Source organism: Mustela erminea, chromosome 6 (genome assembly GCF_009829155.1).
Source record: "Mustela erminea isolate mMusErm1 chromosome 6, mMusErm1.Pri, whole genome shotgun sequence".
Lineage (NCBI taxonomy): Eukaryota > Metazoa > Chordata > Mammalia > Carnivora > Mustelidae > Mustela > Mustela erminea.
The window spans coordinates 121,455,775-121,470,264 of NC_045619.1; the positions used below are offsets into that span (position 1 = coordinate 121,455,775).

The following is a 14,490-nucleotide window of genomic DNA, read 5'->3' on the forward strand; positions in this document are numbered from 1 at the left end:
GTACTTGCTGTCATTTTATACACTGTCTTCTGGTTGTTTGGGAGGTTCCTCCTTTTCTTTTCTTCTCTTTTTCTCTTCCCCTGTGATTTGATGACTTTTATTTAGTGCTACATTAAATTCATTTCTCATTTTCTTTTATATACTTACTATATATTTTTGCATTGTGATTACCATTACGTTTATATATATCATCTTATGTATATAACATCTTATGTATATATCATCTTATGTTTGTGTTTGAAAGTTGATAGCAACTTAAATTTGAACACATTTTAAAACTCTACATTTTTAACCCATCACCACATTTTATGTTTTTGATGTCACATTTTACTTATTTTTATTTTATGTATCCCTTAACTAATTATTATAGTTTGGGTCAGTTTTTTACTATGTTTGTCTTTTATCCTTTATAGTTGTTTTAAAGTAATTAACCCACTACCTTTACTGTAAATTTATTAAATATATAATAAAAATATATTTTTGCAGTGAGAGTTTTAATTTCATGTTCTCTTGTTATTAATGAGTGTCATTTCTTTTCAGCTTAAAAAATCCCTTAAAATTTTCTGGCAAGGCTGCTTTAATAGTAGTAGGCCTTTAGCTTCTCTGTTCTAGAAAACTCTACTTCTCCTTCGATTCTGAATAATAACCTTGTTAGGTTGATTATTCTTGGCTGAAAGATTTTTTTTTTCCTTTTAGCGCTTTGAATATGTCCTGCTACTTCCTTCTGGATTGGCAGAATTTCTGCTGATATCAACGGAAATCTGTTGATAGCCTTATGGGATATCCCTTGTACGTAACAATGGGAAATTGCTTTTCTCTTGCTTCTTTTAAGATTTTTTCTCTTTAACTTTTGACATTTTGATTATAATATGTCTTGGTGTGGCTCTCTTTGGACCCATCTTATTTTGGAATTTCTGGGTTCTTAAACCTGGATGTCTGTTCCTTCACCAGGTTAGGAAAATTATCAGCCATTATTTCTTCAAATAAGTCTTCTGCCCCTTTCTCTCTTCTCCTTCTGGGACCCCCATGATGTAAATGCTATTTCACTGGATTTTGTACCATAAGTCTCTTAAGTTTTATTCATTTCTTTATGCTGCTTTATCTGGGTTAACTCCATTGCTTTGTCTTCCAACTTGCTAATCTGTTCTTCTGCTTCATCCCTCTATTATTAAACCCCTCTGGTGTATTTTTCAGTGCAGTTACTGTATTTTTCAGCTACATTACTGTATTTTTCAGCTCCATGACTACTGTTTGGTACTTTCTCATATTTTAAGACTCCTAGTTGGACTTATCAGTGTTTTCATCCCAAGTTCAGTGAGCAACTTTATGAACATGACTTTGAATTCTTTATCAGGCAAATTACTTATCTGCATATCATTAAGGTTTTTTCTGAGGTTTTCTCTTATTCATTCATTAGGAACATACTTCTTTGTTTCCTCAGTTTGCTTCACTCTCTCTGTTTCTGTGTATTACGTGAAGCAACTACCTATCTTGAAGAAGTGGCATTGTGTAGGGGATGAACATTCTTGTTTCACTTTCCTCTAGCTCTTGGCTGTCTCTTGAGCCTTTGTGATTGTCTAAACCAAACACTTTATTCTTGATATGTCCCCATTTTTAAGAGTGTGCCAAGAACTGTGAGTGTTCCAAGGGGAGGAAGCTCATTTAGGACTTACTTTCAGGCCGATTGGAAACTGGTCCCTCAGGAAGCAGCTGCTAACGTGTGCAAATATATAACTCCTGAGGGGCCACAATCATCATCCCTGCTGGCCTCCAGACCAGGAGATCCAGAAGTATCCTCTGGACAAGAGTACAAAAATCGGGGCTCCAGATAAGTATATAACCTCTTCTTTGGCAGGTCTCATCAATCTGTAGCAAGGCCAAGGTGGTGCTCAAGAATAGTGTCTCCCCGCTTACATTCCCAGGGAGCACCACGTCAGCCTCCAGATGCTGGGAAACCAAAAGCCTGTCCCTCACGCCAAAGATCCAGGCTAAGTAAGCAGGCCTTTTTCAGAGGAAGACAGGTTGTGTTTCAGTCTGTTGTCTGCGAAGTGCCCTGGAAGTGGTGGCTGGACAATAACTGTTCTTTGAATTGTTACCTTTCCATGATGTTTAGGAACTCCAGCCCCCTTAGCTGATGTGACCAGGCAATCAGATGGTGTTCCTGTACGGACTGCGCATGCCCCCTGGACAGCTAATGTCGGGGGTAGGGCATGCTCGCTGACTTCAGAAAGGGAGCGGGACTATGTTTCAACAGTGTGTGCCCCCGAGTTTCAGGAACAGTGGGACAGTGCCTTGCCTGTGCGCTGGCTTTTGGCTGGGTGCAGGAGAATACCGTGATCACTCAGGCTCACCTGCCCCTGCCAGGGAGCAGGACAGTGCTGCAACCACCCACAGTTCTGGCTGCAGCAAGGCAATGGAATAGGGCCACGTCCATGGAGCTCAGAATCTCAGACAATAAAGAACTGCGATTCCAGAACTGCTGTCCTCCAAATAGCGACTGTTTAATTTTCTTTTATTCAAAGATGTACTAAAGACCAAAGGAGAAAAAGAGCAGTTTCCCTCCCACTATAACTGTGTCTTCCTAGGTTTTATTTTCGCAAACCTAAAGGGACAAATTGGCTAAAGAAAGAGAAAATTCTAAGACTTTACCAGACCATGACGAAAACAGAGCTAAATAATTATTTCTGAGAAAATGAAATTACTTTTTATCACCCCATATTGAATAGCTCTCCCGACTGTCCCCTGTAAGTCTATAATAGCACTGAGTCGCAGAACACACAATTCCTGACAACAGATGATACAACTGAAAAAATTAGTCTCCTGTGTGCAAAATAACACTTTCATAACAATGGGCAATTCATGCTTGCTCTCTCTAGACCTTTGCCAAACAGAATACCCGCGCAGGCTAATTATGTGAGCTAGTTGAAAATTGTGTGCATAATGGAAATGCATCCCCCTGAAGAGCAGCCAAGAAGAGGTCTCAGCACCAAATCCAAAACAATAGAAAAAAGTGCAAGAGCAAACATGAGGGCACAGGCACAGACATTCTCATTAGCACACGGCCACTGACTATTTTTGTTGACGCACTTAATAAAGTTGTTACATTCTGTCCTTGGAAGAAAAAAAAACAACAACCTTCCACGATTAAAGAATTTTCTTCCATGCTGACTCAAGTGCTTTGCTTCAATGTACAGCTATGGGTCATTTTTACATTGAGGACTTTTGTCACTTCGGGGAGCAAAAACAGCTCATGTCAGGGAGAATGCTGATGAAAGTCAAAGGCAACTTTCACGTGCAGCGTCACACATCAGGCAAGGAGTCTCACCAGCCTGTCACAGGGTATGGTGGAGCAAGAACTGATTTTTCCAAGTTCTACTTTCCACGTGTCATTGTGCCATGTCTGATGCTGGGAACCTGCAGGAGGTGTGGGATTCGAGATCCCTGGGGAAAGTTTCAGAGAAAGACCTGTAGCCCCCACACCCAACAAATAAAGCAACAGCTATACCATGATAAAAATAGATGTGTTGCACCATCTGTAACGTGTGAGCTACTTTAGGTCCACCACAAAATTGAATGAATTTATCATGCAGAGAGAGATGCATGTGCAACAGTTTCTTCTAGCCAAACTATGGTAAGTGAGGGTCCTGGCAAGGATGATAGCCCACTCGTCTATAGTCTTTTAAGAACAGCTTCTGAAAGGGACTTTTTCAAAAGGCCTGGGCTGGATGTAGGGAAATCCAAGCACAATGTCAGGGGACTGTTAATGGCTTATTCCTGACATGAAGGGTCCAGGGAGAGAATGAAAGCCGAGGGAGGGAGAGAAAGAGACACCTAACAAAAGTCATGACCTTCATTCGAGATAGAGCCCTTTCCTTTGGTCAAGGAGGTGGTGCACCTACAGCACCACCACAAAGAAAGATCCTTTCCTCTTTCTGTTCTCCTTCTGGTGTTCCCCTCTGACTCAAATCCAAAGAAAACTAGATGACAAGGAGCAAGAGGTATGCTGATGAAGTCCTTGTGGGTCAACATTCCAGGGCAAAGAAATGCACAGACCAAACTATAGTGAAGAGAGAAAAGGTGGTCAGGTGTGGCGGACAGAAGGCACACAGCACAGTAGATTTCTCCAGGAAGCATAAGGGTCCCTCGGTTGGAATTTAGGGAAAAGAAAACTGAAATTTTATTGGGGCTATCCTTTTGTAATAAACTGAGCTAACACACAGGACTGGATGGTCAAACCAGATGAACGTAAATCAGAGATCGTACTCAGTCTCGGGGTTCCCTAATAATTTCAAGGATCCAAGCATTCAAGAGGCTCAGACCAAGAAGTGATGTCCTGGGCTGGCAGCGGTGGTCACCCTGGTACTATGTTCCTGCCCTGAACATGACTGTCTGGCCCGGAATAGCAGCTGAGGTTTCCAAGTGAGAGCTGTGGGGTTCTTTACACCGCAGGAATATTTATACTATACTATAAAACCTTTCACTTTTAAGCCCCCAAAGTCAGATAACCTATGGGTTCCTCTCTGGGGAGCCCTGCCTCGAAGATCTTGGGTTCCAGGATCTGAGTATGATTAATACTAAATGCAACTCAGCTTGGTTCCTTTGAGGAAGGTGACAGATGTAAGCACAGGCCCCTTGCCCCACACTCACACCCTTCATCCCACACTGCCTACCTGCCACCCATCAGACTCTTAGGCCACCAGGGGCTCTCCTATTGTGAAGCTTGGAGCTTTAAGACCTCCCTTCCCAGTAGGAAGAAGATGGTACAGGGATCTCTCTAAAACACAGGATTGGAAGCAGGTGAGGGGTTGGGTGGGATTGGGGAGTGGAAGGTGAACCACCACTAGGACTAGGAGTAAACCTGCTAACCTTCTGGAATTATAAGCGATTCCGGACAAGTGTACATTTTTCTAGGATAGCATCCAGAATGCTTCCAGGCTCCTCAAAAAAGAGTGAAGGCCTATAAAGTCTAGCCAGTAAAACTACACAGAGTCTTCAGTGAATGGGGATCCAGGGACAGATAAATGGAGTCCCCACTACCAGGGTCTCACCCTGGCCTGCTCTGTCCACCCCCCCCCCCCCGCCTCTGTCCACCTGCTCACCAGAGAGAGCTTCTCAGAGCCCCAGGGGAAGCCTGAGCATGAACACAGTCTCATTTTCCAAAAGGTTTCAAAGTAAAACATTTTTGAATGCAAAACACTTCTTCTAAAAATTCGATTCAATGTTAAAAAGTAGAACTTACCTTTTTAGTTTGCTAGATAACGTCTGAAAGCCATCTTGCAGTCTTTTGCATGTTTCTGTCAGCTGGAGGGACTTCTCACTCAGATATGTGCTGTTCCATGAAAGAGATTTTAAAAAGATTGATTTAAAATGAGAGCCATAAGATAACGTTAACAACATCCAGATATAATTGATCCAGTGTGCCCAAATGAAGTCTGATTTTCATCCCATTATTGGATTTCTCCGTGGAAAAGGAAATTGATATTTTCACCTCTGACAGGTCTAAATTAGGAAAAAAAAAAAAAAGTTTGCACTATAAAGTCAAAACAGGAAAGAACTCCCGGTGGAAGACTTTGTATTTTCAGGTTTTCATATCTTGTTAGTATTTCCAATGAACACATCACTGAACAGTTGTAATCATTCCATGCATCACCCGTCACGTTAAAGAGACACTGTCTGGCGGGAAGCATACACATACAAGAGATCAGTATTCTCTCCAAAAAGAAAGCATGGTCGGTCTGGCCCGTGATTACTATGACACCCATGATATGAGAGCTTGTTCTTTTTGTTTCATGAACTTGGAAAACTGGAGATGGAAAGAAGCCAAATGAAAAAGCAAGTTAAGGAAATGGATCATGGGGTCGGGCAGCCTCCTGAGCCTCCGAGACACACGTGGGCATCATCTCGCTCCAGATCAGCTTCTACACCTCAAGTCTGACCACATACTACTGTTGTCATGATGGAGACATGATAGAGGAAACAATGTAAAGCATTTGGTACCTTGGCTGAGACCATAAATCCTTGAAACAGTATCCACTCACACTCTCCTTAAACTCCCAAAATATGCACAGAATTCTGACCTAGCATTAAATGCATTTATTTAATCATCCTGAAGGTATTTGCTGAGAACCTGGTAGGGGCTGGAGGCCAGGCACAGGCTGCTTTGGTAGATAAAACAGGCAGGGGCCCTTTCCCCGAGGGGGCATCAAGTCTGGTCGCGGAGAAACCTGGTCCTCAAACAAAAAGCCACACAAATGAATACAGAATGATGAACTGTGACTGGGATCTTTAAAACAGCAGGAGGTGCCGCTGGAGTGCGTAATGAGAAGACCTCTGCACCCTCAGGGAGCCTCTGAGACAGTGTTGTGCAGGTTGGAGACTGCAAGGATAATCTAAGGGAGCCAGGTGAACTATGGGAGGTTGGTGGGGGGGAGGTTCCAGGCAGAGGACAAAGCAGGTGCAAAGGCCCCAGAATGGAGCGGCAGCCCAGAGCATCTGAGGAACTGAAAGAAGTAGGCAAGCACGCAGGACTGCTAAAGCATGTGGAGAATCCATCCTAGTAACAAGGGGAAGCAGGACAGTCCTGCGACCCTTGTGTACATTTTCAGAGCTTCCCTTTGCTGAGAAAACAGCTGAAGGGAGGCAGGGCTGCTGAAAAGCTGGGCTGGTTAGGAGAGAGAGGAAGGCAGTTCGTCTTCCTAGCCGGGCGACAATGGAACACGATGTGACGACACCCAGCCAGGCGACAATGGAACACAATGTGACGACACCCAGCCAGCAGGTGCCTTATGGAACAGGGTCTGCGCCCTGCTTGGGAGACGCCTGCTGCCCAGCTGCCTGGCTTTCCTGGGCAGTTGCACTCCCTGAAATTTAGGGATCCAGACAGCTTGGACAGAAGGTCTCGTGGCACCTTCATTCCAACAACCTGCTTCTGTACCTGTGTGGTAAGAGAAGAAAGCTCTGGAAAGCGTGACCCCCATCTCTGCATGGGTCAGCCTGGTCAGAAGTAGGCACAGGCCCACCCCGACTGCAAACCCCAACAGCCAGAACAAGGCACAGGCCCACCCCGAATGCAGAGTGGAGCCAGAAGCTGACAGACGGTGAGATCTGTTCTGCAGGTAAGACTGACAGGATTTCATAATAAATTGGATCCAGGAAGTGAGGGGAGCAGGAGGTGTGAAGGTAAAGATATACACGAGACAGCTTCGTAATTAGTTCTCCGGTATTTCTCAGCAAGGCTTTCTAAAAACACTGTCCACAGAGCACCTACAGACACAAAAATCCTTCTTATCCTGATCCGACTGGTTCCCCCACCCCCCATCTCCTTTCTCCTTCTCCCTCCTCCGTCTTCAGGCCTGACCTTCTGTGCTTTCTGAATATATTATCGTACCTTCCAAGGATTTGTTTATTTCTAATTTGCTGTGTATTTTATTCAGGCAGCACCGTTAATGAAGTGAATTACCAGGCCAACAGCGCTTTGAATTATGATGGCTTTGCAATACTGAATTGTGCAACTGTGGCGAGCGGGCACCAGTGGGATTTAGTGTCCCACAACTTCCCTTAAATTGGAGAGTATCTTTGTTAATAAAAAGTCAGAACAGTTTTGTCCAACTGAAATCACAGAAGATCCGTGGAAAGCAAATGAGAGTGTCTGCTGTAAAGTGAAGATGAGAACATGAAGTCAGGGGGAAAAACAGGGTCTGAGGGATCAGGAGGGCCAGCCTTTAGGGTTTCCTTTATAAAAATCTTTACTCAATAAAGTCGTTAAATGGAGGCTATAGATTGAATGTTTACCACCCCTGAATTCCTATGTCGAAATTCTGACCTCCAAGGTGATGGCAAGCGGAGGAGGAATGCTTGGGAGGTGATGACAACATGCCAGGGTGGGTCAGGAATGCAATTAGTGCCCTTATAAAATCGGCCTGGGAGTCCCCAGGCTGCCCTGTGAAGTTACAGTAAGAGAGCGCCACCTCAGAGGAAGTGAGCCCTCACCAGAGCTGAACGGGCCGCCATCTTGGACATCCAGCCTCCAGAGAAGGGAAATACATTTATGGTTGTTTATAAGCCACTCGCTCGACACTAGTCTGTTCCAGCAGCCCGAACGGACTAAGACAAGGAGATACACAGGATGTGTACAAAAACACCTGGCACACAGAAGTCACTAAATCCATATCAGGCTTTTATTCTAATGCATCACTGTATTCGTTCCTCAAACCTGTCATGGTTATTGACACACACGGGTCAGAAACCTGTCCCACCCCTAGAAGCTACTTCTCCGTGAAAGGGACAGAAAGGGAAGCCCCTTGATCTCTCTTTGTTTCTGTTTCTCTCCTGCCTCCTTTCATTCAGGGTCTTCATACTTTTCTTCCTTTCATCTAATGTCCTTAAAACCTGCCGAGGAAAACAGTGAGATACTCACACGCAGAATCGGTATTCAGACATCTGTCTACATTAGGCGTCTGACCAATACAGACCCTTTGTCTCCCCTCCAGAGAAGTCTCTCCGTTCATGCTGTTTTCAACTATGTTTGTTATTTAAAGTGACAGAAGTACATTTTAACAATGTAACTGCTATTTTTTAAAATATATTTTTAGATTATTTATCTATTTGTCAGAGAGAGAGAGAGCACAAGCAGGGGAGCAGCAGGCAAAGGGAGAAGCAGATTCTGCTCAGCAGAGAGCCCAATGCAGGACTCGATCCCAGGACACTGGGATCACGGCCTGAGCCAAAGGCAGATGCTTAACCCACTGAGCCACCCAGGTGTCCCTGTAACTACCATGTTTTAAAATGCCTGAATATCTGAGAGCCTGAGAGACACCAAGAGACACAGGAGCATTAGAAGGTGAGACGGCCTGGTTAGGTTAGCTGGTCAGACCTCTCTGCCATGCAAGTAGGTAAGAATTAGATATTGGGGGCGCCTGGGTGGCTCAGTGGGTTAAAGCCTCTGCCTTCAGCTCAGGTCATGGTCCCAGGGTCCTGGGATTGAACCCCGCATCGGGTTCCCTGCTCAGTGGGGAGCCTGCTTCCTCCTCTCTCTCTCTCTCTGCCTGCCTCTCTGCCTACTTGTAATCTGTCTGTCAAACAAATAAATAAAATTTAAAAAAAAAGAATTAGATGTTGCTTGGATCTGAGCTCTTTCAGAGGACTATGATGGAGTAACTTGCTCTTGGACAAGAAGAAGAAGAAACCTTGTCAGTTCTGATTGGAGAAAAGACATGGGGACATCTCCCAGACGGGCCAAAAGAGAGAAAGTGGGAACTAATCAAGGTGCAGGCAGGAATTCTGAAGCCCCGGAGTCAAAGGCAAGCTGGCAGAACAAGAGATTGCCACAAAGCAGGTGCGGGCCGATCTGTAACCCAGAAAGGAGTCTCGGAGATCAGGTTGGAATGGCCCATCCTAAGGGACCAGGGGGCAGGGAGAACCTGAAATGGTCAAGGCAGCTACAGAATGAAGCACATCACAACCTGACATTGGGGAGCTCATGGTCAGGCGGAAGTCCAGGATATCAGTGCAGGGGGCCCCCAAAACTAACTCAAGTTGGTGGTCCGAGCAGTTGGGTGTAGAGAGAGAAAATGCAACGAATCAAGAGGGCTTCCAGGGAAGCTCTAATAACGAAATACTGTGGGACTGACTCTCTCAGGCTTCAAACACGAATTCTGTTTTTTTCTGTCAACTCTGAGACTTTTTTTTTTTTTTTATTTCATTTCAATTTCTGGTGAAGGCCCTTCTAAAATACTTCTAACTGGAATCAGGTTCAGAAAAGGATCGGGTGACATATGATCCAGTGAGCTGCACAGCTGAGAGCGCCCCCAAGACCAGTCACAGAAGAGTCAGTGGCCATCCCCTTGGAGAAGCACAAGACCTTGGACTCCAGAGCACTTGAAACCTCCCAGACCAGCGAGCAGAGATGGCTCTAACTACCCAGCCAGTGCCTCTTTAATCACTCCATTATAAGAACACAGTCTCTGCTCATGGGTTGCCGTGCAAGACCGTTACCTTCAGACTGCTCTCAATTCCTTTCTCTCTTTGTATTCTGTCACTTCCCCCTGGCAAAGCTGCAGTAATGGAGACTCCTGGCCTCATCCATTGCTATACCTGACCCCTGAGGACCACTGGAAATAAGCAATCACATAGGTAGGTGGTTGGTGCCTTGATACATCAATGGTGTCCAGTTTGCTTGGTCTTTGGTCCGTCTTGATGATTCTGCTCCACGTCACCAGCTAGCCTCTCTTCTTGCTTTCCTCAATGGCTACCTACCCATTCACCGGCATCTGCTTTCCAGACTTCTCACTTAATCATGTGTCCTATCTCAAAGAAAAGCAGTGCTGTCAGGTGTGAACTGATCTCTAGGGACCAGCCAACCTTACTTTCCATCTCAGCAAACCAGTCTCCCTGCCCAGCAAAAGGATAGTCGACCTGCCACCCCATCCCTCCCTGTCTCCTCTGAGATCTGGGCCCATCCTTTTATTTTGTTCCCTTTCTCTCCCATGGTCTCCTCCTTCTCCTCATGCTCAATTCTCTACCAACTCATTGTCAAAACAGAACAAATCTCATCCTGCTATTCCCCTTTACCTATTACCTTGGCTCTCAGAATGTACCCTGCCACTATTGCTTTTCTTCTCCAAATCCACTCAGCTGTTCTTGGAAAGTATCACCAAATCTGGGGGATATTTTGGTCCTCCTACTTTACTTCCCAGTAGCTGGACAGCAGTCTCCCCTCTCTGCACCTGGTCCCCATCACAGTCCTCTCTCCCTGGTCTTCTACTCTGTTCCCCCAGGTTCTTTTGTTCTGCCTGTTAATTTTATGTAACTGGCTGGTGTTCAGTGACAGCATTCCCCAGGACATTCTCTGGATCTCTTGTCTTCTCAGCCTGCCTGTTTTCTCCAAACATCTCCACCAACCTCCTGTCCCTTCCGCTCCGTCCTCACTGACCCATGGGTGTGGTTGTTGCGTGTGCACATCTGATGGTGACATTTCCCTGTGCAAAGCCCTTCCTTGACCCACATCACCCTCAGCACATGCTCCCCAGTCCTTGACTGGACATACAGCTCCATCTAGGACCCGGACTCCAAAATTCCACTCTCCTCTTTCACGGACAGTTTGCTAAATGCTAAATGCTACAAATTCCTCTTTCTCCCTTCTTTGTAAATCTTGTACTATGGATTCTGACTGCTTTTATTATTTAATTATAGAATTTATTTGTGTGGTACAGGCAAGCAAGCCTTCAGGCACATTTTCCTCACTTCACTGTGTCGGGGGAGAAAAAAATCTTTTAATAAGATTTGGGGGAAAAATATATACAAAACCAAGCATTTCTGCTATCATTATCTGTGTGGCTGATCTCCTTTTTTAGAAATGCTGTCTTTTTAAGTCAGTCTTGAGTTGAAAGCAATCGCTTTACAGAGGCACCTGGCAAAATTTTGCAGAAAAACGGGAAGTTTAAGGACACGGCTCCTGCAAAAGACTAAAAATTAAGCCTCTGATGATATAAAGAATATCCCTTAAAACACACACACACACACACACACACACACACACAAGGGATTCAATCTCTACAAGATGTCACCAGTCCTTAGTGGGCATCCACAAAGACCTCTAAAACAGACTTGACATCACCTTCTGAGCATGACTTGTAATTCAGGCCATCATGCAATCAGTCCCCTGGAGAAGAGTAATCTGCCTGCAGGTGACCGAGGTCTTTCAAGGACACTTCCAAGGATACCCAAATTCTATTTATGGTGGTCATAAAGGAGGCAAAACTGGAATGTGAGTCTAAATGAAAAGCTTAAAACCCAACCAGTTGTAGTCTCTCTGAGGAAACAATGCTTTAACAGATGGAGAATGCACCCTAGTCATGAAAAGCCCAAGACTAAGGATTCTTCCTTTGACTTCTCGTGCTCCTTCCCTACTCCTGAGAAGAGGAGCCCGGAAGAGTGGACAAGGCCTCCTGACCACCTGCTGAAACCCCCCTGCAGAGAGGGGTAAGAGGTGATAGTGACCACCAGGGCTCTGACTTGTCCAAGTCATCAAGCAAAATATTCCTTACAATTGCCCCCCACCTCCTCCAGCTCACCTCATAGTTTCCCTAAACGACAGATACAAGTCCCCGCCCACTGCACAGTCTGATTGTTCTCTGAGCTTGGTTAACCCGAGTCTGCCTTCGAAATACCAATCACACACGGGACATGGCGAAACCCACTGAGAGACGAGGGGCAGACCCTGGCCTGCCTGTTCGTTCAGTCATTCGCTATAGCATCCATGGAGCCCAAAGCTTGCGTCACTAAGAATAGTGACTACTGGAGACAAGACAGTAAACAGGACAGTGTCCCTGCCGCCTTGAGCAAAGAATCCCCGTGAGGAGGACAGACAGACAGACATGACAGACACGCTTGCCATGCTGACTTCGCAGAACAAATGCCGGCTATTTTCTGCAATCATATTAATTCCAAGGAACCATGAATCTGTGTTTTGGTGGGTGCCATTTAATTCAAAATAACAGAATGTGCTTTTAAAACAACCAGACAGAACTTCGCTCTTTTATCCATGAACACGGCAGCCAACTGAAATTGCAGACATTTCTGCAATCTCTGCGGACTTGCTTTTACCTTAATGCTTGCCTGTCTTTAGTTTCCCCTTGACAAAGATTAATTAGGTAGCTCTCTGCACTACTAAATCAGCAACCATAATGTATTCTGGCCCCCTACCACGGCTGAAAGATAGTTTTCAAAAACGTACAATCATAAATCTCATACAGATGTAACGTGAACCCGTGTTAAAGATTTTATTCTATTCATAATGAGAAAATCAGTTCAAAGGAGAATCCAAGGTACAGACACATTGATAGATCAGGAATATTGAGATGTACGCGCAAATGGGGGGTCAAACAGGTAGAGAGGGGCAGGGAAGCCAGTTGGACCTCTACTGGGTAAGACATAGTTTGCATATTTATAGACAAGAGTGATATTGCATTGCTGAGCTAACTACAACTTACAGAGTTGTAAAATTGCTCCCAAGGGATCAGAATCAGATAACTCGGAAGTGTGTGATCTGAACAAGGCAAACTTATCCACTGAAGCAAAAATTTTCCCTAGAGTATGAACAGTATCGTTCCCCATCACTACGATGTTGAAAGAAAGATCCATAGGCATGAACCTAATAGACTTCCGCTTCTGCTGAATTTAAGCCTCTCCACTCCTAAAGCTTGCTGCAAGGGAAAGAGGTGGGCCAGGCTCAGGTGTGAGGCCTTGGAGGCAGATGGGGAACACGGACTCACCTGCAAAGGTTGAAGTGATTTAGCAGAAGGACAAGTCTGATATGGAGATTAATTAAAACTTCAAATCTAAATGAGCAACAGGAGGGACAAAAGAGAGAGGAGAGAAAATAGCACAATGGGGACAAATGGAAGACAAGTGACAAGCTTTGGAGCACCCGGTCTCATCTCGCCGTCCTCCAGTGGGAGATCCTTGGGGACTCGAGATAAACTCGAACGCGTAGGGTCGGGGTGGACTTCGTCCACACTGCAGCGTCTCTAAGTATTTTGTTTTAACCCATCTCCAACAACAGTCTCTTGCTCCATACAGCCAAAATTGTTTTGACTTCTCTTGAATGTGTTTTGAGTCTGAAATTCTCAGAGAAGCCGAGTATCCTTTTAGTGAGAGTATCCATGCTCCTTGATGCAAAAATTCTGAGCTGCGCTCCTGGTTAAGCTTGAAGGTCATAAGAGCAGCATCTACTGTGTGGTCACTAGGTTCCAGGTGCTCTTTGAAACACTTTATATATGCATCGTCTCGTTTATTCCTTGCAATGAATATTCAGTGTAGGCCCTGCGTCCATTTTCCAGATGAGGAAAACGGAGCCCAGTAAGATGAAAGAATATACCCCAAATCACTCTGCTGGTTAGAACTGGAGTGGGTTCGCTATTCATATGGTTTGAGCCCAGACGCTATGGTTCTGTGTTCTTAACCACTATATTATTCTGCTTCTATTCATAGGCAGGAAAGTCTGTCCTTCAATGGAGAGCTACTCACTGTCTGTAGCAACATCTGTCCTGATTTCCAGGTGACCTGATTCTGAATCTATGGGGGCTGATGAAGACCTTCTCCTTGACCAAACTCTAGTCAGGCTCCTCTGAGCTTTTTCAACAAGACCCCATCCTTGGGAATGTCTTTAAGGTTCAATTTCAGCAAGAATTCTGCTAAGTCAGTTTAGCCAGAAGCCTTCATCCCCTACAAGTGATCATCCTGAATACCTGACCAAGTTCCTCATTCCCCCCTGTCCACCAGGTGGTAACTAACACCCCGGCCTGCCTGCAGTGAGAATCCTGCCAGGCCAGTTCCGCCAGAATGCCCCTTATCCCAGTGCCTCCTCTTGTTAATCTGTTCACTAACCCCTGCCCCTCGTTCTCCTTGGCTATAAATCCCCCCACTTCCTTGTGGTCCTCAGAGTTGAGCCCAATCTCTCTCCCCTGCTTAAACACTCCATTGCGATGGTCC

The 14,490-nt window shown here is 45.1% G+C and overlaps 1 protein-coding gene across 3 annotated transcripts in view; it reads right to left on the minus strand.

Annotated features, from left to right (window-relative positions):
* The window catches only part of ST8SIA6 (ST8 alpha-N-acetyl-neuraminide alpha-2,8-sialyltransferase 6), a 145,883-nt gene that overhangs the window by 72,764 nt on the left and 58,629 nt on the right, over positions 1–14,490 (minus strand). For all 3 annotated transcript variants that reach the window (XM_032349519.1, XM_032349518.1, XM_032349520.1), the window contains exon 3: positions 5,240–5,329. In XM_032349519.1, the coding sequence (XP_032205410.1) occupies positions 5,240–5,329 (90 nt within the window). The remainder of the gene's footprint in view (positions 1–5,239; positions 5,330–14,490) is intronic.